Source organism: Fusarium graminearum, chromosome 4, assembly GCF_000240135.3.
Source record: "Fusarium graminearum PH-1 chromosome 4, whole genome shotgun sequence".
Lineage (NCBI taxonomy): Eukaryota > Fungi > Ascomycota > Sordariomycetes > Hypocreales > Nectriaceae > Fusarium > Fusarium graminearum.
In genome coordinates, this window is record NC_026477.1 from 1,737,171 (window position 1) to 1,763,999 (window position 26,829).

Here is a 26,829-nt window from a genome sequence, read left to right on the forward strand (position 1 = left end):
AGAAAACGCATGAAAAACTAAATGGTGTAAATTTGTGCAGCTTCAGCTTGTTTCTCGTAATTTTGATCGAGAAGCAACATTCGCTGACGAAAAGCTAAATTGTTACTGGGAGATGAAATACCGTGGCGGTGCATCAAGTTGTGGCGCTAAAACACGTGATTTCATCACCGTGGTGCTTTCGTGCATCTCGGGTTCGGGAATCTGGTCAACGTCAGAGCAGAGCGGTTTCCGACGTTTAAGAGCATTGATTGCCCACCATGGCCATTACGCCGACCCAATTTGCTAAGAAGACGGCGCAGTGTGAGTTGAACTTCTCCGGCCTACAGTTTCCAACATACTGATGCTCTGAATAGCGGCCAATTGGTCCGACGCCAAGCGTCGAGTACTTTCCTCCTACCGAGAATGGATTCGAGCTGTACGTTTTACGAACCCCCGAGACACCCTCGACCTAGCTGCACCGAAGCTCCCTTTGCTTGTTCTTTCTCGCAGATCTAGGGCGATGGAAATGCGCGAGCGAACAGCTGCTAATTCGCAAACCAGGCCCCCGAAGTCCAAACCATGTACAACATGCCCATGCCCGTTTCCACCATCAGAACTCGTATGCGACAAGAATTCGAGCGACAACGATTTGTGAACAAGCTTTCCGTTGTTGACGTTCTTCTATTCAAGTCCCACGCCGAATACCAGGTGCGATCACGCCTCACAGCCGAGAATGAGCTGATACTACAAGAGGGGTGTTTTTTTTGCTGACCCCGCGACTACAGGAGACCATGAACTTCTGGAAGCAGACCAACCATATTATGGCCTACTTCAAGGAGGAGAACTTCCGAGGTGACAAGCGACTACCAAGCAGCTTCATGACTGGCTTCCTCGAGGTGAGCGCAGAATCACCAGTCCTTGGTTGGGATCATAGCTAACAGATTACGTAGGGTCGCAACTAGATTTGGACAACCAGGGGCTTGTTTGTGTAAATATCTCATTGAAAGGAATTCCTAAAAAACGCCTCTATTTCCATTATGCTTCCTGTGAATATAACCACTTTTAAAGACCCTGGGCATTGGGCTTTCAGATTCATCGATCAATGCCCTGCTCAGCATTATAGGCCTCTCTCTTGGTCCAGAACTCATCGGCAACCACGTCGCATACTTCCTGGATGTCGACCAAGCCCTTCTTGAGCGCATCGACTGCAGTACCACCTAGAAAGTTGTTAGCAGGCTCAGCATCACAGGCATCGTGTATGCATACTGTATGTCTGAATTCTGATGTTCATCTTAGGTTCTGAAGGGTGAGGAATCGAGTACGCGCAGAACTCAACGTCAGGGCTATAGTGCTGTTAGTAAGACCCTTGTAGAAATTTTTGGAATGCGTACTTCTTCATGATGATATATCTCAGAGCATTTCCAAGAGTGTGACCTTCGTCGGTGAACTCAAATGAGGCAGCAGTGTCTGTTGAGCCCGGCAACTATATCATGTCAGTAAACCCATCGCAAATAGCTCTTTGAATTAGGGGTAAGACTCACGATTCTAACTCGTTGGGCCTCGATCTCCTCTTCCTCTTCTTCATCCTCAACCTCCTCATCGTTTGTCTCAGGCTGCGCAGAGGCTGGGGCATCCTCCATGTTGGTATCCTCAGCCTGAGGCTGCTCTTCCTTAGATCGGGCAGGCATTTTTTGAGTAGTTTTATAAAGTTCTTGAGTAAGTGACTCAGATCTTGACTTTTGTGATTTCTTTGGCGTGCTGGGTGGAATATCCGATTATGTTGTTACCAAACAAGATATCTTTTTACTGCCGAATTGTTTGATGGAAATTTTTGGGCGAGGCTGCTGTGGCGCACCGAGCAAAAACTGTGGGGCACTGGTTTTTCGAGTGAGGTCTGACTCTCTGATTGGTCGCTACAGACTTGCAGTAGCAACAACCACTTACAAGATTCAGGACTTACCTACTATCCTCATTGCGATCCTAAACTCAAGTCAATACTGAGACAAGCAGTTTCTCAGCAGCTCTTTAAACCAATAATTACACTTTGCACCGAAGAATCAGGCCTGAGTCAGGCTACACTACTCCAACCGAAAACCTTCATTTCCACTAGGACCGTTGCTCTGTTCTAGAAATCTGGAAACATGGAGAATCTCGAGGATTCCGGTTTCTCCCACGTGAGCTATAGAGCATAGTGCCATATTTCGATCTGCTTGAAATGCTACCTTGATACGAGAATATCCATTGTGCCCCGCGAAACATTCCATGGAGTTGGTAAATTGGCTTTGCACAGTGATCATCAGCCTTCTCCATCATGTAACCTTGCTGGGGTTTGAGCGGTCTTTCCAATCAACTTGCATCATGATCAACGGGGTCAAGTGTGTCCTGAACGTAAGTATGTGAAAGCACCTATGTTATGCCTTTACAGCTGTCTTCGTATTGCATGTCTCACATATACATATAGGAAAGTGGATAATGCACACGTCAACTTGCCTACCCTATGCTGCCAGCTCGGTCGTCAATGTCAACGCCTGAGATTATCATCATGGCGGTGTGATGTTTAAGTTGACACATAGACCACATCACTGGAAATGTGTCATAACATGTAAAGTTGTTTTGGGGGTTTGTTGATCAACGTGCTGAGCGAAAAGTGGTTTTGGTGGTGGGACTTTGACGGTCACCACCTGGAACGTTTCGTCATACACGACTTTCATGACCAGGTGGATGGATTTAATATATGGGAATCTGAATTTAGACAGATACTCATTTTCTCGACTGTCCATAAAAGCAAGGATCTTGGCGATCTAGCGCTCTCGCTCAATAAGAGTAAATGGTTCAGTGTGTCATAGGTGTAACTCTACCCCTACAGCCTCATCTATCAAAACAAATAGTGGTGCAACCGCGCGAAATTACCAGAGGAGACACATACCAAATATAGGTCACTTTAGATTGGACGATAAGACCAAGGCCAGCTGTCGTGCACAGCGGTGCAACCTGATGAGCAGTGAAGGCGTGCACCGCCTGAAAAAGAACAATGCATGAAGCTGCGCAACTTACAAGACGCACATATAATATATATATGCAAGGGCGATATCAGCTAATAACAACAGTGTTCGATCAGCTCTGACAAACTGACAGTCTCAAGTCAATGTCGTCCGTGCTCGCATGGTTGTACCGCATATACATAGTATGGCTTGTCGAACCGTGCTTTGTCGGCAATTTGTTTCCATAATTTCAAGGATCTTAAGCTATATGATAGCGACTCGTAATAATATATCTTAAACCCGCCTGTTTTAGACAATAGTCGGCCATATATCAAGGATACCCCCGGACCAGGGTTATGACTCTCATAGTTGCGCAAAAGAGAAACATAGCGCAATATTGGAAATTTCAATACCCTCACTTTTAATCTGCCAACTTGACTTGACGCGAAGAAGCAGTAAACGGTGAGAACGTTGAAGGTCTAAGTGGAGAAGGTAGTCGAGATGACGGCTAAACCCATATGGTGGTGACACGGATTAGTTCTGATCATGTTTGAGAGTAACAGAAGCAAGCCAATCACAGGCCGTCCCATGGCCATCTCGAAACAAGTGCAAACGACGGCGCTCTAAAGAGGGTGGCTGCAGAACGAATTGGGCATGGTACGTAGTTGTGCGGCGTTGGGTTGCAGTAGTGTGAGGTGTGTAGTGTCAGCACAGGTGGAGGAAACCCTCCACAGAGCTACTAACCTGAGACGCCGTCTCAGGTGAGATGAAGCACAGAATTAGTACGTACAGAACAACGAACGACACACGAGAGAACTGTAGTGAACAACGAGACCCTGAAGAAATAGAAACGCCGCTGAAGGCGAAGCAGAAGCGAGAGCGACATGAAGGATTGAGAAGAGATAAACTTGGTTAAGAACCATACTCCCCGATGCGAGGAACCTCGTGGCTAGCAACCTTTCTAACTAAAACAACCAGGAAGCTACCTGAGGCGTCCACGGCGGGAGATGTGCGGCTCCTTCCTTCATTTCGCAAGGGTCATGGCGTTCAACTTTTTTTTCTTTTCTTTGTCACGCTCTCTTGGCAGTTTGTAATGAGTCGTGGACAACTCTGCCTCGGTATCGATGCATTTGTCCTCCGTCCATAGTAATGAGTGCAGCACTGTGTTCCGGAGTAACATCCGTCTCTGAAGTGCTTGCTGTTCACGAGTACAGAGTAGTGGCAGATCAGATGAATGCGGGCCGCTGACGACGATGAAAATGAGCTTCCCTCAAATGGTTGGTCAAGACGGACAAGGAGAGTCCCGATCAGAGACAAGGGGCATAACACAGTGATCGTCGGAGGGCTCGAGAACGGAATTGGAGCGCTGTCATGCAAGCAAGACCCTATCTCGACCACCACTGTGAAGCCACCGAGATGAATTATCGGGTTTTGTGTGATATAGACAGACCCTCGTTGGATATCGGCATCGGATGTTATTGAAAACCCTTGAATTGTTTGACAGCAGCAAGGGTAATTCTCGAACCTCCATGGTCTCAGCACACAACCCTCGAGTTTCTGGAGACGAGCTTGTCAATCGTTGGCGGGTTCGTTGGGTTGGAGAGTGACGAAGCTGAGGACGAGGACGAATGCAGATCACCCATCCCAACTACGGATTGCCATAGGGAGTGGGTTGAGTGAAGATCACGATTTCCTTGAAGAACATGCTGAAGCAGACAAATACGACTTGTCACATGCTGGGTAATCCAGTATGGAAGCTATGGTTCGCCAGATGATGCTGATAACCTGTCCCAAGTTAGAGTGCGAACTATTGGCATTTTGGTGTAACTAAGGCGGGGCAGAGGCAGATATAGCATGGCAAACGACGGCGGTGGCATGGACCGTCGATATATCTGGTCGACACAAAATCGAACTTGCATGTAGGTATCCATCAAAAGATCGTCAGGGCCCTAGGCTGTTTGGGGTTTTGAGTGTGAGTGAGGGGCAAGTTTCAGTGTGTGAGAGAGTGGACAAAAGTAGAGGTGGTGGGGGAGGCTAGGTCTAGAGGATATGAATGATGTCTGTAACTGCTTATGGGAAAAAACTAGAGACTTGATTAGGGAGGTATTAAGGCAGGAGGAAATTAGTAGTCACAAGGCAATGCAATCATAAAACATTATAACCTCGGACGAGACAGATTTTGCTCATGTTGTGAGGATAGCGAGGATCGTTGTTTTGCCTCGGAATAGTCTTTTCCAGCGTTAGGATACTCACCTCTCAAACCCGGTCTTCAGATGTGAAAGGGCAAGGGCAAGGGCACCCATGCGGACTACCCCCCAAACGAGGAAGGCCCCCGATCTCACCGGCTTACTGTGCAGTTAGAGTATCCGTACATGCATGCCATCTTTCGTTCTTTGCCCGCTTCCACCAAGTATGGGGAGTCAAAAAGTCTCGTCTCGTGATGGGATGGGACGAAATGCGAGGCCGATTCGGCAGCTACGGTTCTCACCTGCCTATCGCTTGGCTGGAAGCTAGAACCGCCAAAACTTTGCACCAACAACCTGTATCGAATCATCCAATCGAGACCTCCTTTCTCTTCCCTTTTAGTACTCTTCGTTCGCTGGTGACAGAGAGCCAACAAGCCATCATTGGCTACAGCTATTTGCTTGTCTATTTGGATGGACACTATCAGTTGACTAGGCCGTGGATCGTTGACGAAATAAGCTGCATCGTTCCTTCAAATGGCCCGGCTTTGGCCTATCCCGGGGCTACCAACCAGCGACCTTGAGACTGTTAGCGTACCAGCGCCATGGGGTACGCTAGCGGCGAGCATCAAGAAGCCTTCCATCACAAGGCTCTAACTCAAGATGCTGACACTGACCGTTACAGGCTGTAGAGGCTTTCTGACAGGAATGAGGTTGAATAGATTCAAGATTCTAGACAACCCTGTTTGTTGGTCCGCACCACTCCCCCCCGTCCCTGTAGGACCCTGCTTGTGGCTTTGTGCCTGGAAACACGGTACGACAGATGGTTGTGGTACGGCTCACAGCGAATTCGTCCTCATTATTGATGTGAGACCAGTGTTGGGACTGCAAGACATGTTGCTGCTCGGCAGACGGTTTGCTTGTTTGGCGTGTCTGAGATCGACATGAGGATTATATCAGAATCGAGGGGCGGTCAGCCCGAATTCAGATCTTCAAACAAGGCCATGTCAAACAAGTCCACTTGGGCAAAAACACTCGTATATCAATCGGCAGCTTGGCCGATGTTCATGGGATCAACATTTGAAAATAAGGACCATCCGAATAAGCATCGCATACTGTGCTGTTACAGGCCAACGACATCGCATGTATCTGTGGGTGGCTGCACGGAAAAATACAGCGCATGGGCCGTCCGACAGGTACAACTCGTGCGCATGTCAACAGCTCAAAGCTCAAACAGGGATAAAAGTTCTATCAGCAGCAACTGGGGCCACGTCGAATGGTTTGTTAGTAGAAGGATAAAGTACATACAGTATCAAACCGACAGCAACGGTGAGGGCAAAACTCATGCCGACAAAGTCGACAACGAGTGGCCGACGGTTGGCTTGGGTTGTGTGCAGCCAGCAGCAGGATTCAGGTGAGGACCACCTCAACCCCGGTTCGCCATGCCTCTCACTTCATGTGCCGTTTCTGAGGATATGTATCTAGTCTATTTGCCCGCTTGTCAATTCGATACGGCTCGCCGGTCACGATGCTATTGCCTTGGTCTGACTTGTTTTGCGGACCGATGAGAGCTGGCAAATATCTGGATAGGATAGGGGTTTCAGCACTGGTCCTCATCAAGTCTAACTTTGATGGACAGTTATTAGAAGTTCATTCATTCACTTTCAGCCTTTGGATTGGTTATGGATACTAGCCTCACCCCCCTTCAGCATCCAAGCATGTGGCCAACCAGGGCCACCCTAGCTGTTTTCTATTCTCTCGATCCCATCCATGTCCCTTGGCTCGTCTCGCCAGGTTGGGTCCATTGCTTCAAGTTACGGGCCAGGCGCCATGCCTTTGTGTCACTTTTCCCCGTATCCCCCTTCATAAAATATATTAGCACCAAATAAAACATCGCCAGGTGCCCAACCAACCCCTCATCGTCAGCTGGTTGATTCTTTTCTGTTGTTATCCTTTCTTCCTTCCGTCGTCGTGGGTTCTTGTTAGTTTCTCATCAACATCAACATCATCATATCTCTTCGACTGGCCTGCCTGTGATAGCTCACTCTCACTACTGCACTGTTGCTACCGCCGACACCAACGCCTCTCTCCGCCTCGTCACATTTACAGTCGGCTGTGGGAATCTCTTCATTCGCTGATCCATCGCCTGTGGCCCACGGTCTTGCAGCTTACACTGTTGGCTAGCCGCTTGAGCTGCGCTGTACTGTCAAGTACTTACAGGCCTCCTTGTCCAGCTCCCAAAAGCAGGAAGGAATCTTTCTTTCTTTCTCGATTGACAATTTGGCATTTACCCGAGGGTATTGATTGATCTAGCGACCATCGCCCTACAAACATACAACCATCAATTGACGGAATAAGGAATTCTGTCACCTACCAACTGATCTGGAAGCCAACTAAAACCGAACTGGGTTGAGCGAAACCACGCGAAACGCGGCCCTGCCGAGCTGGAGCCAACAGCCCAAACCTACGCCCCGTACCGAATTTGATACAGTCGATCGTCCGAGCCACATTGACGCCCCCTGGCTTTTCTCAGAGTCGGTTATTGGCAACAAGAAGAGAGACTAATCATTCCGTATCTTTTCTTTTTCTTTTTCTTTTCCTTTTCTTTCGATCCATTATTCTGTGGAATACCTCTGTTTCTCTTTGTCACCAAAAAATACAAGAGAAGACAATCAACCTATTCCTACTCCTGTTCTGTCTGTCCGTCTGTCTGTCACATCTCGTACAGAGCTGAACCACCCGCTTTGAGCTTGGACCCAAGTCAGAGCGCAACGCAAAAAGAAGAGCCGCCGTCGTCGAACCATCCACCAAACCGACTAACCAACCAGACACTCTACCTTGGGTTTGTCGCCCGAGCTGAGCTATTGTACCTATCTATTCTCTCTTCTAGCCCGACCCGGCCTCTCTTCGTGGTTCCGGACGCCCTGCTCACGCTTCTTTTTTCTTCCCTTTTCTCCCACGTCAAGACCAAGACCAGGACTCAATCAAGCCGTGCAGTACCTACCTATTTCCACGATCGCTTCCATTCCTGTCTCATTCCACGGTCCTCGCCGACCGATTCATTCATCTGGCTCCCCAAAGACAGGAACCGGAACCCTAAGGCTCGCGAGACCCAGAAAAACCCAGTTACTCGGCTCGCTCTGGCTTTGCCTTTTTGGCCTCTCCTTGCAGCTCTTTCATCTCCTTACAACACGAACCACCTGCCGCCAATTCCCACAACCCTGCACTCGCTCTTTTCATTATGAGTGCTGCAATTGCCATGGCTCCCTCTCCCGCTCCCCACGAAAGATTCTCCAATCCTGAACTGCCCGCTCCCTCCACGTCGGCCGCCGCCGCTAGAACTTCCCCATCAGCACAACGTTCCTCTCTCAATCTTTCAAATTCGCATGCGACAGCTCAGTCCACCAGCAGCAGCCCCAAAGCTGCTGGTCAAGGTAACAAGTCATCACCATCTAGCGCGTAAGTTACTGATATTTCTTTTCTCTCGACAAGAAAAAATCTCAATTCATTGGTCCCTTGCTAATTTCCCTTGCAGCTCCCGATCCGCTGGCGCACCCCCTAGAATTATCGTAAAGAAGGAGCCTGCTTCTCCCAGCATGACCAACACGCGACCTCGACCGCGCAAACTCGATCTATCCAAGAACACACCCAAATCCAACCAGCCAACATCGGCACGGCCCATGACTGCCCGCGACGGCCTGGCTATTCAAGAAGTTGGTATTGCTTGCCTCTCTCCTGGCTTCGTCACCCAAGATCCTGTCATGAAGGAGCAGCTGCAGCGAAGTATGTCAGTGAGAGAACAACAGCGACACATTATCGAGGCCAGACTTCACCAGCAATCTGCTAAAGGAGACGGACCCGACAAGGACGCATTCGCCGCCAAGACTCCTGGCATGTCTCGACGAAACAAGGCCCCTCCCGGCCTCTCTATCGTTGCTCCCTCTCATGAACAGTTTGCCAATGAGAGAGTTATTCAGTCTGCGCCCCTTGGCCACAGCTTTACCGGCCGACAACACCCTGCTCCTATGACCCGACATATCACCAACCAGCCATCCAACCTGTCGAATACTTCTCATATCCACCACATTCCTGCTAACCAGACGGCCAACCGATTGCCACCCATCAGTGATGTCTTTGGCCAGGGGCTTTCGGCACACCCCGACAATGCTCCTCCTTCTCAGTCTCTTTACCCCAGTGGCCCCAGCTCTCGCGGGCCTTTGACATCTCCCAGTCACCCACCGCCTCCTCCCCAGGCTCCAACGCCTGGCCGTGGCCGTGAGTACCGATCTGCTGAGGAAGCTCAACAAGACCTCGCTGGCGGGCGAACAGAGCTTCTCCCCAAGCTTGTCCACTATGGCGGACACCAGCCACCAACCCCCCCTTCTCCAGCTCCCGGCAGCCGACCCATTGATGCGTCGCGAAGCACAAGCAGGCGAAGGACCCGTGCCGAATATGAAGACGGCAGCCCACCACTGGGACATGGACCTGCCCCTACACGCGCCCGCGGACCCTTTGGTGCCGGACGAGACAGCCCTGATACCCAGCGAGCTAAGAAGGAAGAGTTCATCCGTCTATGTGAACGGGCATGGGACCTATTCCACTCATAGGCGACCGCAAACGATAATCCACAATAATCTTCTCAATACCGACCAGGCCATCGCCTCTGGTCTCTTTTAGCCTAATAACTAAGGCGTTATTCTTGTTTATTACTTCAGCACTATTATCTTGTGGCTTGCATTCGAATCGGCTCGAAAAGGTTGGATGGTATCGCGGTTCACGAATGGGGGTCCACAGGGTGGACATAATGTTTTTGGTCATGACGCTATGACATTGTGCGTCGATATTCTCGTTGTTCTACTTGATTGTTTGAACAAATTTATTGCTCGGTTCGCAATGTGTGATTGTCGTTTGACTTCGCCGTTGTGATCGCGGGTTGGGTCTATACAATTTCTAGGCGGTCGTAACCCATGGATGGGGATAAAACAGGTCGATTGGTGATCTTCGATCTGAGTATTGGGAGGGGTTAGTTCGTTGCTCGACTCCGTTATATGAGCAGGACGGACAGGGTTAACCATGTTGTCTTTTGCACGTTTATGTCGATTCCAACCAGATATTGGTTTGGATTTATCTGGTTTTATGGTGGGCGATTGCCTTGATGGGCTTCGTGCGGTGTATGGTTTCTGGTTTTGGGCGTTAATCAATGGGATAACGTATCTTGAAAAGGATATTTCGGGTTATATGCTCTTCAGTTTCTTTTGTGATTTGATTGTTTGTTGCATAAAGCACACGGCCCATGAGCCATCCACAACACATTTCATAGGCGTAATATATCTATCTATATGTTCAATACTGATAAGTCGCTTGTCTTATTATAAACTGAAACCCCGTTATGCTTGAAAGATGCTCCCTCGGCAGAAGCACTTGTTGTAGTCGTTTTATCGCGCCTGTATCCAACTCATCGCTTTGCCTAGATATTACTTCAAGAAGGTCGAGTCTGGGATATGCCATCAATCTGTAGGCTCACAAGAGTACATTGAAGGCTTAACTTTCGTCTTATAATGTTATAAAATATTCCTGTCATCTTGTCAAGTATCTTGTCTTGTCGAGAGCTGGTTTGCCGGCAGAGAAAGACGGCACAGCGACCTCGATCTTTTCGAATTCACTCTTGGAACCCGTCGCCAGTGAATCGAGCTCAGTGGTCGCCGAGTGTTTGAGATGACTAATATGTTGTAACTGAGGAAGGGAAGTCCGATGTTCAATCTTGACGAGACCTCGCCTATACAATGGGAGAAGCTCTTGTCATATTGGGGGAAACACGTTGGTTGGTTAAAAGAATGTGCATAGAAGCTTTGCGTTGCTATGAACAACGCCTTGTCTATTCTGCTTCCTATGTCTTTATATCTCTGGATGTCAACGACAGACAATGCCATTTCACCTCTCTTTTGTTCCTCGTTCATTGACTGAGAAGCCGTCGGTTTCATAACTTCTTGAACTTGACTTCCCCTATCTGCCTGTCCGAGTTCAGGCCTTCCACAACGAAGACCGCGCATATCCAAAGCATTCGTCCATTTCCCGTGATTCATAACCTTCCGTGTTCTTGTTGTTCGACCCTGTCCTGTGCTTCCTAGTCTTGGAAATGCAACCCTCTTTGACAAAATTGTTCTTGAATAGTTGACGGACCGAGTCTCGTTATACCACCAACCCAACTCCTGAGCATAAGCAAACCTTGCCGTGCTTCTCCTGAGTACAGGAAACCCTTGCCCTTCCAGGGCATGATATGCTTTAAAACGATAAAAGGAAATGTTTCTGTTTACAATACGCCCAACACCATTGCTCGGTATCAAATGACAAAGGAAATAACCCAAACGATAGGTCGTGGAATCATCAGTGTCCTGGCTCACAGTGCCGCCATCAACGCCAACCTGTCCTTTCGCCCCACTCGAATTTGGTTATCCTATCTAAATGGCCTCGAGTCAACTGCTCATCGAGTCGAAAACCTTCAGGCCAAAAAGGCAACCAAAGTCTTTTCCTGTCATCACAGACCCTCTTCACCAGCCTTGCATAGCTTGATCTCGCGTACCCATTCTGACTTAAGGACTTGAGCAGCTGTCAAACGGCGAGTAGGATGAGGATCGAGAACCGAGTAAATTACGTTGCGACAGCGAGCCTGGAAACATGTTAGTTTGTGACGCATAAATCAACAACACTGCGGGAGTAAACATACCCGATGAAGAGACTCGATAGGGCCGTAACCTTCCTCGTCTCGACGGCCCTCGAGGTATCGGGCATAAAACTCGTCTTCATCCTTCTTGGCCAGTCGCCAAAGGTGACGACCAGTTCGCATTGCCATGAAAATAACACCGCATGCCCATACGTCTACAGCTCTGGCGTCGAATTCCTTATCAGTGTATTCCTCAGGGGCAATATAGGGAGCGGAACCGCATAGGCCAGATACCATATGCGCATCCGTTTCCCAAGCCATTCGGAAACACTCTCCGTTGCCGAAATCTGTAATCTTAAGGGCGCCGCGGGTGGTAAGAAGCAGGTTCTCGGGTTTCAGATCACGATGTGCTACACCCATTTCATGTAGATACTCAACACCACGCATCATCTGCTTGAAGAAACAATCGGCTTCTTGAACCTCGAGCTTCCCACTCGAGAGGACGAGGGTGTAGAGATCTCCACCAGCACAGAACTCCATTACTTCACAATAATCGCCCTTGGCGTCCTTGAGCAAGTCAAGCGTATGAATGACGTTGGGGTGTCGAAGGGACGACGATATGCAAAATTCGGCTGTAAGGCGCTTGCTGTACTTCTTTTCTGTCTCTTCGGGTCTGCGTCGGAACTCCTTGACAGCAAACAACTTTTCATTGCTGCCTCCAATTTTCTTGTGAGAGATGCGAACAATGCCGAACGCGCCACGTCCGACTACTTCTTGACATTTGCCGTATTTTTCGACAAGAGTCGTTGTTGCACTGGGTCCAGTTTTCTTCTCGCCGGTTTCGTCCTTCTCCTGTTGCAGAGTGTCCACCCAGTTCGAGACGAGTGAAAGGTCGTGTTCGGGGGTTTCCTCGTGCTTCTTGCCAATGAGTGCTCTCCACATATCTGAGAGCTTCTCCTGACGTCGGCTTGATCTTAAATGATGTTCATGGCCTCCCTGCAACTCTGGATCTAGAACAAAACGCTGAGAAGGTTCCTTGGTCGACTTTGGTGTAGATTTCCCGGGGGTTGTTGCTTTTTCAACGGGTTTCTGCACAGCCTTGTCGCTTCCCTTCTCGGTTGACGGTGACTTTCCTGCAGGCGTAGAGGTGCCATTTGTCGAGTTGGCCCGTGGACGATTAGGTAGGTCGAGAGTCGAAGGGGCAGGTGTTGGTACTCTTGAGGTATCCTTGGACGAAAACATGCGAGTAAGGCGATTCTTGACAGAGGTGGTGGGCTTCAAGTGGTTGTCCGAAGGGGGGTTTCCGTTGGTAGTGGTCGCACCATTTTGCGGTGTTGGACCTGGAGAGTTCTTGACGCCATCTTGAGACTTGACCGAGGATGGTTTTGAGCTCGTTGCAGAGGGCGGTTTTGAAGAACCAGATGCGGTGGGCATTTTCGTAAATGAATAAACGTCGAGCGTCAGTGTCTCGGATACTAGAGAGTATAGTTGGGGCGGAGAGTCGAGAAAATTGTCGCGATAGTGGGATATGCGGCAACTTGGTGCGACAGCAGACACGGGCGGTAGCACAAGCACAAGGCGGGCGGGCGTGGGTGAGCACGACTCGAGCAAGGGATTGTTGCGCGACGGATCAGTCTAGAAGCAACAGTCTGCGGTGAGCGTACGACCGAAGCCAGCGTACAACAGTAAGCCAAGTGCCAGGTGACGGAGAGAAAAGGCCGAACGCAGAAGAGCGACTTTTAATAGTGCTTTCTGGAAAGCGCAGGGCCGCTAATAAGAACAAGATTGACGAGCAAGCGGGCAAAAACAGGACAGTGGGGGATCTCTGAGCTGTCTTTGGGTCCTAGATCTTGGCGGAGAGTGGGGACGAGGCAAAAGCGCAAGAGGGATATCGATACGTAGTAATTGGACTGGTGGACTGGACTAGGTTGGACTGAATGTAGGTACTGGACTGGATCGCAGATGGTGATGGTGGCTATGAAGAGCCAGTACTGTTACAGTACCTCGAGAGTGGCGGTACGGTTGTTTGGCGTGACTTGATAGCAGGTACCGAAAGATGCCAACAAAGACGTAAGTTTTTGAAGTAGAGTTGCTTGGGCACTGAAAAGGCGACAAGAGAAAGGCCGAAGAAAAAAAGAAGGCAAAAACGAGGCACTGGAGGAGGGTCCTCAGTCACGGTTCGCTGGACTTTCTTGGCTGATGCTGGTGATGCCGAGCGCCAAGACAGAGCGGATGCAGGTCACGAACGGATGTCGACTTGCAGGGGAGCGCTATTGTCGTTGGATGGATGCAGTAAAGCACTGCGCTGCGCTGCACTGAACTGTACTGTAAATAAATTTTGAGTCACAGTGGCGAGGCGAGGCGAGACGGAACGAGGGCAGTGAGAAAGAGAAATGAAGTTCGTCTTAGTGGTCGTCGTTGGGGGTTTCCAAGGGCGCTGGCGCCCGTGCAAGCAGTGCCGATGACAAAATATGAGGAGAGGAGGGGAGGCGATCTACCTTTGTTTATGGCTGCTTTTGATAGGGCAGAACAAAACAAAGGACAGAGAGGTAAAAGAGGAAGAGTCGAGAGGACGCAGGAGGAGGCGAGAGGTAAAAAAGGAAAACGATGTAAAGCAGTGGTGGAAGAGGAAAAAGGGAAGCGGCAATTTAAGACGGCGGGTGACAAGAAAAAGTGAGAGGTGAGTGAGGGTTTTGGCTACGGCAATGTCCAGTATGGAGGCACTGTTGGCAGCACTAGACAGGTAACTGTGAGGCAGGTAGGTTAGTACTGTACCTACCTACTCTGGGTATGGAAGGTAAGCTAACAGTAATTTCTTATTGTTATTGTTATTATTAACCACTGATCAAGAAACAACGACCCCATATAAGCAATCAATTTTAAATGAACTGTACTCCAGAGTACTTTGCTAATCATGCCGCTCTATATGCCGTTGCAAGTACTCGTCAGGTTAATGGGAAAAGTGCAGGACTAATTCCTATAAAATTCCGCCGTTAGTTTGCTCCAAATTAACCTAGCACCTGTAGATTGGGTTGGCAACTTACAAGGAGCACGCACTCGCTACTATGCCTTGACTGGGAGGACAGAACATGCACACAAGGACGATCAGTTATCAACTTGCAGACTTGTTGTTGGCTTCAATATCAGCCATCGAGTATCATAGTAGGGCATTTATGCCAAGCAAGTTGCGTCAAAACGGATATAGACTATACATTGTACTGCCGGGGCCACGCCCGCATCCGATGGCCCTCTATGGGTCATGTATTGATAATATTTTCCATATAATTCCCATCTTTGGACAACATCAGGCTCATCATCGGTCATTTCCACACCAAACATCAGTTATCAAATCAGTAGTATTTTTGCAGATTGTCCACATCATCCAATATTCTTATTACTGCACAAGGCAGCAAGGGGATGCTGGAGGGTCAGAAGGGCATGCTTTCTGTGCCATTCGAATTGATCATCCATCCAATCCGCTGTTCCGTTTCATCAAACCTCTTTGTCACTCATTTATTTCCGAGTCAAGGGTTCTAGTTTTCCGACGACCCATGTGTGAACAGAACGAGCCCTGGCCTGGCCTAAGGTTAGGCCAGGCCCTCTTCTCGTCAAATGCCCTTTACGAAAGGAGGGGGCCAGCAGCAGCGCTACTCCGAGGAGGGAGTAGTCATGATATTGTCATGAGGTCCAGGTACCACAGAGTGAATTCTCCCCCAAGCTAAATGGTACTCCCAACGAAGCCCAGACTGTATCCACAAGGTCTCTTTAGAGCTGATTCAAGACGGTAAGATACCTCGGAATGGGAACCATGAGGCCCCGCCTGTCATCCAGCATGGGTGTTAGTGAGGTATGCGCAAGTATGGAGTACATGGACTGTGACCTAGGCCAGACTTCAATATCCATAATTGAATGAGAATTAAAAAACAAAAAGGCCACAGACCTTCTTCCAACCCCCAAAGAAATATCTGGGATGTGGTCATGTACGTCTCATGTTTTCATGCAGGACCCTATCTAACTCTCGCACCATGCTCAGTGCCATAGCTGCATGAAAACTGCATCTTGTAAAACAACACAAGGCGGTGACGTAGAGGCAGCGAACCAATCCGGAATACCGAGGAGAGCAACCACCTAAATGTATGACGGCAGATCTAGGAACACAGAACCGGTAAACAGCGCCCCGGTCCCAAGCGAAGATACGACAGAATCAATAGTAGCTCAGTACACTCTTCGGCAGGGCAGCTAGCTGGACAACCCACATAACCAAGCATGATGACTCTTTCTGTGTCTCTTGTGCTTCGACCTCCATCTGTAGGTAGTTGTTATGCTCCAGCTCAAAGTAGAGTTGAAGCAGAGCAGCCATAGCACCCCCTCGATGCGGTGTGCTCCATCTCTGTGGATACCCCTCCAGTGTTGGACTGACTGCTCCGTCTCTTTAATGCATCGGATCGGATGTGAGCTCTCACTGAGGATTGGCCTGTTTATATTTTGATTTTGATACGGTGAATAATGATACTGCCTGAAAACGAATCCCCAGCGGCATGGACCATATGCCGTTGATTTGTACGACTCAGAAGTGTCTCGCATGGGAGAGGAAGAGCCGCTGGTCTCGCTCGTACTTGGCGCAGCGATGCACCAAGGCTGGATCATCACATCGGGCGTGAATGCAGTGGCGGTTTAAGCCATACCCTTATTAACCTGTTTTCTTCGGGAAGCCACTGCCACTTTTTGTCCATTGACATGTGCCGTTAATATCTGCCTGACCAAAGCTGCAGGTCTGTGATTCCAGCCTCTTAGAGACTCGTCCGTACTTCTACGCAAGCCGAAGCGAACGGGACATCAACCAGCAAATATCATGATGTTGAACATAGACTTTTTACGGTAGGTGGTGTCACGATAGGCTTTCTCGTAACGTGAGAGGGATAATTACCGAACGGATCTGGTTTGTGCGTTTGATGGTTTGAATATCATCCTTGAATCTCTGCCGACCCCAGCCTGCTCCACTGACAGAAGTGCCAAGAAATGGCGCATGGCTAGGAAGAGATCCGGCTAGACAAGGATACCAGAATTGTGGAGGTCTAAGTAACGGATGTATCTTTGAAGTTCCTCTTCAATAAGGGCAAGCTTGGTCTGTAAGGACGGCATACCATAGCCTATTTCCTTATGTCACAAACGATTTGTTGGGAAAACTCACCGACAATAACAATCCATCTCGAATCATGTGCATATTTTCACACCAGAGAACTGAAGTGTTTTCTCGACTCTCTCGAGTGCCAAGGCACGAGTTCATGAGGTCCAACGTACTGTAGGTAGGTGCTTGATCGATACATCAGCATTCATAATTCATCTGTCTTGCAGGCTATGACAGCAAGTAGAAAAATAAAGGTCCAAAGTCTTACATTTTTGTCCTTGTGAATACTCAAACTATGAAGCCACAGGCCTCGACCCTTCCCTTCATCAACATAGAAAGTTTTGCGCTTTGAACGCCTGGTGTTCAAAGTTCACCTCGCCAAGTAATGGTCGGTAGATCATTGGCTGGCCCTACAGCATTGGCATTGGACGTTGTTCGATACCCCTGTAAGCACACATGCCCTCCCTCCCTCATATGGAAGAATAAGCCCGGGATTTATCATGATGATCATGAAATCGATTATCGTTTTGAAGATTAAGCCCAGACTATCTTGGCTTTGACGGAAATCATCAATGCTGGGAAATAGGCATTAGTAACTCTTTACCAGAACGAATGCAACATGAATACCTACCTAGCAGCAGACGATGAGTTGAGAGCTCCGTTACCTTGTAGGCAGGTACTACCTACCTAGCTCTCTTGATCTGCTTGATGTGTCCATTTCAACAAGGAAGGAAAGATGGCTTCAATAGGGCCCAGAGCTCCTTCCATGGCCAGGTACCTTCCCAGGTAGGTAGGTAGGTAACCACCTCCGGGGTAGGCACATCCTCACTTGGGTTTCATCCCTTTCTCTATTTGCCAAAGAACGAATCAACAATAAGTAACCGAGGGTTTAAAGAAAAGACTAATTATTTTCTCAATTTTTGCATCTACATTTTAGTATAGACGGCAGGCAACTTGAGATCGGAGCAAAATGCAGAAAATAAATAATCCAAGAGATGCTCTAACATGTCATAAAGCAGCTGGATTATTTTGTTTTTCGAGTTAAGTATGTGCCTAGATAGTGTCAAGTTTTCAGCAACCTCGAGGCATGGTAAGCGACAGCTACAGTAGCTTGTTCATCTGGCTTCTCTCAACTAACTAGATTAGTTAGTTAGCTCCTCGCTTCTATGGGTCAGTGAGATTCACAGGCCAATGCATAGTTGTAGCTGCATTGATTATTGAACAATAGGCAAGAGTCTAGATCACGGCCCGGTCCAAGATCCTGCCATGCAGCCACTCGACGAACTTGTTCGTGTCCTCGAAATATGTACGTGCTTTATACCTAAGCCATGTAACGTAAGCATTTAGGTATTGCAACCATCAATACGCACCGAGGCTGGTGAATTCGAGAGACCGACCACCCACAACAAACAAAGCTAGAGAGAACTGGGGATTCCGACCTAGTCGTCGTTTATTCTTTACCAATTCGATTGCATCCTGGTTCCTGTACACGGGATGAATCATGGTACGGTACACTGTGAGGTATTTCCATTCACCCGCACAAAGCGCGATGAAGTGGCACGATCTGCTGATGTCGTTGCTCTCTTTGCGTGCACATCTCTTTCTACTTGCATTTATGTGTCTGTACTATTCACGTATATGCTCAGCGGCACAGCCCCCGCTCTCCGAGACTACAAGGAACATCACTTCCATACGGTCTGGGAGCTTCACGGGGCCCACCAATGCTTCGAATGAGTTAGCCCTGATAACAACTAACTTCTTTTTACTCCGTACTATGTACGAGATCTGTCAATCGAGTTTAAGAGGCCTCCTGCGTACAAATTATGTCCCAAGCCAAAAGGTGACGCAAGGATTACTAACCCTGTAGTCAGTTACATGCCTCAAGGTCGAGGTCTCAATGAGGCATAGCCCAGTTAATTTGACTAGAAGAACTAAAAGCTCCACAACTCGGGACATATTACAGATTGCCTTTTACGATACTCTTGGTCGACTACTCAAATTTTTAATTTATTGTATTGTTGGTGTCTTGATATCAACTTTTGCGAGATGCGAGCACCATCACGTGATCTCCCGCATTAGCGCAACGCGTCCCGCGGCCCGCTTCACTGCACGTGCAGCAGCCCCACACCACTGGCCAATTGTCACTCAGTCTCAATATCTTAAAAAAATAACCTTTTATGAAGCTGCCTGCGTAATAACAAGTTTGAAATGAAAGACAATCGATCAGAAGTGGATGGTCGCCCGTTGATATTCAATCCGTTTTTATAGATAAAGTGTAAATCAGACTATATAATCAGTATAAACTTACCCGTGGAATCTTCCTTCGCTTTGCAATATCGATGGAACTAATCAGCTTTGGTATTGTTCACTTATGCCAAGCAATTTTCAATAGGTATCCCAACAGGAGAAGGCAGCTCGCTCCTAGCCCTTAAGCCCTTTAGTCGTCAGTATGCTTACGTCTCACCTGGTTATCTATGCCATCATACGGATACTAAGTACCGACAAGTTGGACTCCACCATCAATCTAACTTTACGGCTTGATCGACATGCTGGCATCTCATGGTTGTTTCGTCTTCGTCTTCGCTGGCCATTGGTGTCAACCTTATCACGTATAGAGATGTCCCGTCTTGACACGAGCACAAAAGATTGTCGCTTAAGCACGGTTCGAGACAGGACCTTGCGTTATGCGGCCCAAGTCAGAACAGGCAATGCATATGTCTCTCATCCTCAGGGACGTATCGCTTGACAAAGATACTTGTAAGAGGCAAACCCTTCACCGCTTGACCCCCGTCTACCATATCTCGACGTTCGTACAAAGAAGAGATTGCATTCATGACAATGCTTGTGAGGTATCATATAAGCTCGTAACTTTACGGTCGGTTACTCGGGCGGACCAGGCACCACACCGTCTTGTTTTGATCAGCACGGCGTTTTATACTTACACACCGACATCAAATCGTATACAGCTCTCTGCTCGTGGTCTATCGCTAAGAGTCTACTGGTTCGCACTTGACACCCATCTTCTCAACCCCGGTCCTGTTCCCGAAAGCTATCCTTGCGGTCCACACAAGCTAGACAAGCTATCTAGACAAGCTTATCGTAGTTTTCATCTCGACCCTGCCAGACCAGTGCTGCACGCCCAATTGTGTCTCACTACAGCTCGCTGGTGGCCGCTGATCGCGACCTTTGCAGACAGCAGCTAAGCTTTAATAGTACCTAGGTACTCTTAATGTACAGTGACACCTTGAGCAACGGTTCCCACGTAGCGTCGGGTGTTCCTGGTGTCTTTATATACAGTGGTACCCACATATGCATAAGAAGGGAGACGACCCGAATCTTATATCCCGTCTGCGGAACAGCCTCCCGTTGTTGCGACTGGGTTTAGCTCTTTCTGACGGGACGGTGCATTGCTTTGGAGCGGTAAGTGTTCACAGGAGAATGTCACCTCGAGCCGAGTTTAGGCAATACTCTCCCTCTCCAACAAACCGCACAGCGTGTCGTGCTTGGTTCTCCTCCGGGTATCAGTAACATCGGCTGGTGGAAGCATAATAGACGAAATTATTGGCAGCTCATATTATTTAGATTTGACTCTTAGGTAATTTATTTCTATACTTTAAAGCTTGGGGGCTAACATCTCTGTTACTTACTTAGATAGAGTCGCATATTGGACTTGACTGTTGCGCATACATGTATGTTTATGATAATCCACTATACAAAATCATGCCATCACTGATACATCTGACAGACACGATAATTTACACAAGTCTTGTATATATATATATGTATATATATATATGTGTGTGTGTGTGTGTGTGTGTGTGTGTTATGCTCGTAGGTTTTTTCTCTTTTCTTTCAATAATGTCCGCCAAAGCTGTTTCCAACCCCCGTCTCAACGCCATTGTCCTACACGTGCTTCCCAACTTTCAAATCTATTGCCAGGCACAATGTCATATCCAGAATTAGGCTTCACTCTTATCCGATTTCTTATCTGAGAGGCCCAGCTTGGACGTTAGGTTGGTGATCAGGTTAGGAGCCGAGCCTGTTGAGTCCGACGTCTGTGGATCTTGTGAGTGTTTGACAGTATCCTCCTTTTCAACCACCTCAGAAGCCCCTTTCAAATTCTCTGTGTCCTGAACGAACTTGGTCAGGTATACAGTTGGCCTGCGCGTAGAGACATTCGGGTTGGATGTGATGTTTTCGATCGCGGTTTCGTATGCTCGGTCATAAACGTTAAAGTCAACTGCTGTTGGCGAGTCGGATACCATGTCTGGGGTAGCCTCGTTGGAGGCAAATTCGTCCATTATACCTGTACCGATACCAAGGAACGGTGTGGTGTTTTGTGAATCAAACTCCTGCGCTGGGGGCGTTCCATTACTGGCACCCGACTTTTGTTTCTGTGTCTGATAATTTCGTCTTCGGGAAAGCAATGCCTCAATCACCTCGGCCTTGGCCTTCTCCTCCGACGCATCAAATGAGCCACGATTTTGCTTTGGAGTGCTAGTGTTTGATCTGGCGCGATGCTTGGCCAAAATTGACTTGAAGCGGTGGATGACTTTCATAACACATAGGAGATGGTTCATCTTGCGGGTAAAGGCACGGTTAACTTCAAGCTCATTAGGCGGTTCCACCATGTTGACGCAATTCTCCTCGGCAGAGAGCAAGCCGTCTGTCCCTTGCTTGGTAACCCATGGGTGCTCCTATTTCAACGTCAATTGTCATCATCTTAGTGTTTTGATGAGTGTGTGCAGCTTACTCGGAGTTTGTCCATGGTTATGCGCTGTTCTGGATCTTTATTGAGAATGCTGTGCATGAGATCGACAAAGTCTGGGTTCTCATCTTCAGGGAGAGAGGGTTCGTCAGACCGAATGGCATCGTACATATCCAAAACGCCATCGCGGTTGAAAGGGATGCGCCCATACTTTAAACAATAGAGCGAAACTCCCATTGACCAGATATCAGCGGCAGTGCCAGACACATCGCCGTGCTTGCCACAGAGCTCGGGGGGCAGGAATGCCGGAGAACCTGCAGATTTTGCCGTTCGCATGCTGTCTGGTTTCTCAAACATCTCGGAAACCCCAAAGTCAACGACCTTTAGCACATCATCATTAGACAGCAGCAGATTGTCTGGTTTGATGTCCCTGTGAATAACACCCTGCGCATGCACTACGGGGTACTGTATCAGCCCTCTGAAGGAGTGGGTTTGATCTGATGATACTCACAGTATTCAATGGCCAATATCAGATCTCGGAACCAGTAGCGGCAGTTCTCCTCTGAATAGGGCTCAGCCTGCTCATCCAAGCCAACTTTCATTACGACACCCTTCCGGCACATCTCGAGGACCATGTAAATGGAATCCTCTTCGGGGTTGTCTAGAACCTCGTAAAGCTGGACCAGGTTAGGGTGGTTGAGCTTCTTCATGATTGCAATTTCTTCCCGTATGAGATGCAGCGCATCGTTAGTATCATTGACGAGACGGGGAGTAGCGTTGAAAGGGCCTCCAGCACCAGGACCCATGTGCCTCGGACCTCGAGGACCTTGTCTGAGGATGGTTGACTGAAGCCGTTTTCGAAGGCGAGCTTTGGAGAACTCTTTAACGGCCTGAAGTTGTGTAAGTTGATGGGTGATGTCTGGGGTACACAAGATTTGATGCTCACATATTCCTGGCCGAATTGGTCTTTGGCAAGATGAACTGCGCCATAGGAGCCTCTCCCAATTTCCTCCAGGATTGTGTACTGATTTACTCGATGGTGAGAGACGCCATCGGCATCTTCATCCCCAAACTGGGTTTGGGCATCAAGAGTTTCCTAAGGGTCCTGATCAGCTACGCGAGGTCTACTTGAGGCATCGCCATTGGCTTCACACCTTGACTTGTCGATGAGCACTTGGGGTTCGCTTATGATGTCTGAGAGGGCTTGAGAAATGGAGAACCTCTGTTGGTTCTGTTCTGTTATCGGCCACATTGTCAGCTGGGCGCATTCAGATTCTGCCTTTGGGTTGACTTGCAAGTGATGAGTGAGGGGCGGCGGAAGCTTGTTATCAGAGGCGTCGTCATGTTGGTCAACTCTAACTTGAGGCGACGGGAAAGTGAACGAAGGCCTCATCCCTGGAGGTGCCGCTGGCTCAGGCGTGCTCATACTGAACGATACTGCGAGATTGCCCAACGAGAACAAGATTGAATACTGGATAGACTACCTGGTTAAGTAGTTGCGATGCGATGCGATTGGACTGAACTGGATTGACAGGTTGGATTTAATTGCCCCGCAATCAATCCTTTGCGATTTGGGTTTTGATCTTTACGTCGGAAATCCCGCTGAGGGAGGGGAAGAGTGCAGTTGATTAAGGATAAATAACGAGGCTGACACAGCAATCTTGTATCATTTGTTTGTGGTCTGTACATGTGATTGCGACGATGGAAAGAAGGAAGCAATCTAATTCTGTCTCCAGCTCTGACTCTGTGAGCCTTGGCTGCCCGCTTACAGTCACTCAGTCAGCCCTGAGGCTATGATGCGCTAAAGATGGGGAAGGGGACTCGAGGGACTGGACGAGGGTTCCAGCTGAAAGTGCCTAACTTCCAGGTCCATGCCAGTGGCTGCCCTGCCAAAGCTTTCACTTGGGCTCGGCTAGAACAGCCACAACGACTTGAGCCTCAGTGGGTGACAGCTCATCATGGGTTTGTCTTGCCTGTACATGTACTCTCTACCAAGCAACCTACCATCGCATCGCATCGCATTCCATCCACCTCGACACTGTTAGACTGAACCCGATTCACAACTTAAACCGGCGCATCTCAATCCAACCAACTGCAGAAACACCATATTTTTCCATACGCAAGGCATCAGTGCCACTGCTATTCGACAACCTTACACGTCGACCTTGAACCCCTTTGAACCGCCATCATGGTTGTCTACTCATTCCACATCTTCGATCGACACAGTAAACAACACCCTTGTCAAATCTCAATAGGTCTCTCAGCTAACACCTCGCTCTCTTTGCAGCCGAGTGCGTCTACTCAAAGTCATGGCTACCATCATCTGCAGGCTCCGAAGTCGCCGCACCGACGACATCCTCCGACGACGCAAAACTCCTGTTCGGAACCGTCTTCTCCCTGCGCAATATGGTCCGCAAGCTCGGTGGTGACGACGACGCATTCATCAGCTACCGAACTGCCCAATACAAGCTTCACTTTTACGAGACACCTGCGAACCTGAGATTCGTTATCTTGACCGACACAGCAACGTTGAGTATGCGCAATGTACTACATCAAATATACATCAACCTATGGGTTGAATATGGTATTTGCAACCGTCTACAACAATATAAAAAATGAAACTAATCATCTTATTTAGTGGTCAAAAATCCTTTGGCGCCAGTAGAGCACAAGAAGGGCGAAGGTGTCAAGAACGAGCTCTTTGAACTTGGCCTCGATCAGTTCATCAGGGGCTTAATGTGAAGAACAAACAATCAAATCGTCGTCAAAAGCAATGCTTTTACGGGCTCCAGCACCAACAATCGGGCAGTTCGAGAAAAGCCGCCTACCTCATAATGATACTGTGGTATGTAAAACGCATATGCGTGTTTAAGACCACTATTCTTCGACGCCGTCTCCCAGGAGGAGAAGTGCCGAATCCAAGGACGTCACGGCCATGTTCCTAGCATCAAATAGGGGATTGGTTTGCATCACAACGCGCAAAACACACCTCACGGCGTCGGCAGAGTAGGCGTACGGAAGCAGAGAGAAAGAAGAGACTATACCCAACGCCAATTTCGGCATAAATGTTACACGAGCTGATGCGTTAACCACATCCCTCGAACTCGACTAGACTAAACAAAACACCCACCACTTCTAAATAGCATACGATATGTGTTTTATGTCGGTGATTCAAATGCATCCCAATATTATGCTGATCGTTGTTGTCCATACCCTTACAATTCCCATGATGACCCTGCCATGACTCCCCTATGCGTTATGTAGCTGCTCAACCAAAATACGCCTTACGATTTGTTATCCATTGCTCGTCCCCATGCGTTCTCGAACCCCCCTTGCGAGTCGACCACAACCATGCTTGATTCGCCATTTGTCTGAGTCTGCGTTTGAGTCTGTGATTGCGTTATTTTTCCACTGGTTTGCGGAGCACCAAGATCAATGGCGCTGGCCATGAGCTCATCGTCTGTGCGGATCTCTTGTTCCCAGTTGCTTGAATACACGACAGCAGCAAAAGCCTCGAGATCACGGACAGTTTCCATCTTCTGAAGATACTCATTTGGCATTCCGTCACCAATAACGTGAGCTTGGCGCGTCAACACTGACATGATCTTGGGCAGCAAGATCACCTTGGAGCGCTGCTGATCCTTGAGCTCAGGAGTGACAATACCATCCGAAGCTGGGAGCTCGAACGCTGCTGTGGCGAGCTTGTTGTCGGTCAGGTATGAGAAGCCAGCGTCAAGGAGCAGAGTGAGAACATGTGTGAAGCTAGGTGATTCGATGAGATCCGCAGTCTCGTCAAGAAGGCGTCTCAGGATTGCCTGTGACGCAGCTGGCGAGTGTTCGGGGTCGTGGTTAGCTGTTTCGTCAAGAATGCCCGATTCCTTGATCACCTCGTCCTCCATATCCCTGGGCGGAAGCAGAAAGTGAAGCCAGTCGGACTTTCGGCGCTCCTCGTTTGTGGAGCCTTCAACAAGCTTTCTAACCTCCATTGTCAGCTCAGAGAACCTCTCGAAGCTCAGGAGGTCTCTTGGGCTAAGGCTGCCAAAGACGGTGCGCACAGCACTCTCGACTCGGTGCATGAGATCCTTCCAGCCCTTGTTTAGCAGCCACCAGCTGAAAGTCAGGTATTTACGGTTTATGTCAAAGTCGCTGCCGTATGCCTGCTCTGTGTTATCGTCGTCGTTGTTCTCGAGGCTGATGGTGCCGTGTTGGCCGCCTGTTGCGAGGGCCACCACACTCGATAAGTAGCTTCGTCGGCCCAATAGGTTGAGTTGCACTCGAGTCAGCATTGTTAACAGTGCAAGGGTATATATCAAAGTGAAGGATCGCGTCACGGCTGTTTGGCATGTTAGTTGTCTGCAAATCGAAACATTCAAGGGTCTTAACTTACCACTAATAGTCACGTCATCCCATAATTGTCGTTTCGTCTTGCGTAGCTTTGGAGCCTCCTTATTCGTCTCGCCACCAGCGTTGAATGGTGAGGACGTGGGGATCTGACTGGGGTGTACACCGCTCTCGCTCTGGCCTGCCATGCTCTTCCCGTCCTCCTCTGTCAATGTTGTGTCGGCGAGGCTTGGTGGTGCAGCAGACTCGTTACCGCCATTCTTTATGGCCTTTGTGGCCTTCATCTGTTGGATCTCGAGTGTGATCTGTTCCGTGTTCATGGCCTCGATAATGGCAGTCGTTGCGGAAGGCAGGAGAGCCAGGACGGTGAATGTACAGTCTTCCTGGTTCTGTTCGAAGCGACGTCGCAAGCTGCGAGGAATTGTTAGTAAACAATGGCTTTGGCTCTTGTCGAGTAGAATAAATCTTACTTCTCCTTGGCGATACGGTCGCTGCTCATGCGCTCACGAGCATCGTTGAGCTTGCCGATAACATATTGAGTCGCGACATAGCCAGCACCGATGACGCCCACACCAACAGCGATGGGCGTCCGGTTGTTGCGCAACCAGCGCCGGGCGGATGTGAGCATGATATAAATGGAGGTGGTGGAGGATTTGCGATGAGGTAGTGATGATGATGATCCGATGGATCAATTGCTCTTGCAGCTGTGGCTATAACGTGTATCGAGGTTCGCCGAGGAAAGGGGTGCTACGTGGACATGTGGGCGGTAAATAGGTCGTTGAGTTGTTGGATCGGAGTACTAACTAGGGGGGAAAAAGGTTCGGGATGATACCATGCACAGTCTATCA

At 48.7% G+C, this 26,829-nt stretch overlaps 9 protein-coding genes across 9 annotated transcripts; 5 read left to right on the plus strand and 4 right to left on the minus strand.

Annotated features, from left to right (window-relative positions):
- The first annotated feature begins 207 nt into the window (after positions 1-207).
- On the plus strand, positions 208-1,399 carry FGSG_06936 (uncharacterized protein). Its single transcript, XM_011328302.1, has 5 exons — positions 208-300; positions 354-415; positions 541-687; positions 765-875; positions 930-1,399. The coding sequence occupies exons 1-5, from the start codon at positions 258-260 to the stop codon at positions 939-941; spliced, it is 375 nt and encodes a 124-aa protein (XP_011326604.1). The 5' UTR covers positions 208-257; the 3' UTR covers positions 942-1,399.
- Positions 1,072-1,667, minus strand: FGSG_06937 (DNA-directed RNA polymerases I and III 16 kDa polypeptide; the record flags this gene model as incomplete). The annotated part of the gene is made up of 4 exons (XM_011328303.1): positions 1,072-1,196; positions 1,246-1,322; positions 1,371-1,462; positions 1,521-1,667. 4 exons carry the CDS (start codon positions 1,665-1,667, stop codon positions 1,072-1,074), a joined length of 441 nt encoding a protein of 146 aa, XP_011326605.1.
- Positions 1,668-6,087: 4,420 nt separating this feature from the next.
- FGSG_13019 (uncharacterized protein) lies at positions 6,088-6,561 on the plus strand (the record flags this gene model as incomplete). Its single annotated transcript, XM_011328304.1, has 1 exon — positions 6,088-6,561. One exon carries the CDS (start codon positions 6,088-6,090, stop codon positions 6,559-6,561), a length of 474 nt encoding a protein of 157 aa, XP_011326606.1.
- A 1,218-nt stretch (positions 6,562-7,779) lies between these two features.
- FGSG_06938 (uncharacterized protein) lies at positions 7,780-10,460 on the plus strand. Its single transcript, XM_011328305.1, has 2 exons — positions 7,780-8,602; positions 8,679-10,460. Exons 1-2 carry the CDS (start codon positions 8,385-8,387, stop codon positions 9,748-9,750), a joined length of 1,290 nt encoding a protein of 429 aa, XP_011326607.1. The 5' UTR covers positions 7,780-8,384; the 3' UTR covers positions 9,751-10,460.
- Positions 10,461-10,720: 260 nt separating this feature from the next.
- On the minus strand, positions 10,721-13,426 carry FGSG_06939 (serine/threonine-protein kinase hal4; the record flags this gene model as incomplete). The annotated part of the gene is made up of 4 exons (XM_011328306.1): positions 11,868-13,426; positions 11,687-11,810; positions 11,324-11,423; positions 10,721-10,919 (listed from the first exon to the last, which is right to left on the minus strand). Exons 1-4 carry the CDS (start codon positions 13,236-13,238, stop codon positions 10,721-10,723), a joined length of 1,794 nt encoding a protein of 597 aa, XP_011326608.1. The 5' UTR covers positions 13,239-13,426.
- Positions 13,427-13,860: 434 nt separating this feature from the next.
- Positions 13,861-14,801, plus strand: FGSG_13020 (uncharacterized protein; the record flags this gene model as incomplete). The annotated part of the gene is made up of 4 exons (XM_011328307.1): positions 13,861-13,874; positions 14,154-14,477; positions 14,567-14,601; positions 14,704-14,801. 4 exons carry the CDS (start codon positions 13,861-13,863, stop codon positions 14,799-14,801), a joined length of 471 nt encoding a protein of 156 aa, XP_011326609.1.
- A 6,090-nt stretch (positions 14,802-20,891) lies between these two features.
- FGSG_06940 (uncharacterized protein) lies at positions 20,892-23,066 on the minus strand (the record flags this gene model as incomplete). The annotated part of the gene is made up of 5 exons (XM_011328308.1): positions 20,892-21,629; positions 21,686-22,095; positions 22,152-22,530; positions 22,587-22,712; positions 22,758-23,066. 5 exons carry the CDS (start codon positions 23,064-23,066, stop codon positions 20,892-20,894), a joined length of 1,962 nt encoding a protein of 653 aa, XP_011326610.1.
- Positions 23,067-23,828: 762 nt separating this feature from the next.
- FGSG_06941 (uncharacterized protein) lies at positions 23,829-24,382 on the plus strand (the record flags this gene model as incomplete). Its single annotated transcript, XM_011328309.1, has 3 exons — positions 23,829-23,865; positions 23,928-24,224; positions 24,279-24,382. 3 exons carry the CDS (start codon positions 23,829-23,831, stop codon positions 24,380-24,382), a joined length of 438 nt encoding a protein of 145 aa, XP_011326611.1.
- A 542-nt stretch (positions 24,383-24,924) lies between these two features.
- Positions 24,925-26,609, minus strand: FGSG_06942 (uncharacterized protein; the record flags this gene model as incomplete). Its single annotated transcript, XM_011328310.1, has 3 exons — positions 24,925-25,973; positions 26,028-26,392; positions 26,452-26,609. The coding sequence occupies 3 exons, from the start codon at positions 26,607-26,609 to the stop codon at positions 24,925-24,927; spliced, it is 1,572 nt and encodes a 523-aa protein (XP_011326612.1).
- Positions 26,610-26,829: the final 220 nt, after the last annotated feature.

Bases quoted from the DNA above. Each gene is read 5' to 3' on its own strand.
- FGSG_06938 (XM_011328305.1), top strand. From the start codon at position 8,385: ATGAGTGCTGCAATTGCCATGGCTCCCTCTCCCGCTCCCCACGAAAGA. The intron at 8,603-8,678 runs GTAAGTTACTGA...TTTCCCTTGCAG, and splicing joins AAGTCATCACCATCTAGCGC to CTCCCGATCCGCTGGCGCAC.
- FGSG_06936 (XM_011328302.1), top strand. From the start codon at position 258: ATGGCCATTACGCCGACCCAATTTGCTAAGAAGACGGCGCAGT. The intron at 301-353 runs GTGAGTTGAACT...TGCTCTGAATAG, and splicing joins TGCTAAGAAGACGGCGCAGT to CGGCCAATTGGTCCGACGCC. The intron at 688-764 runs GTGCGATCACGC...CCGCGACTACAG, and splicing joins AGTCCCACGCCGAATACCAG to GAGACCATGAACTTCTGGAA.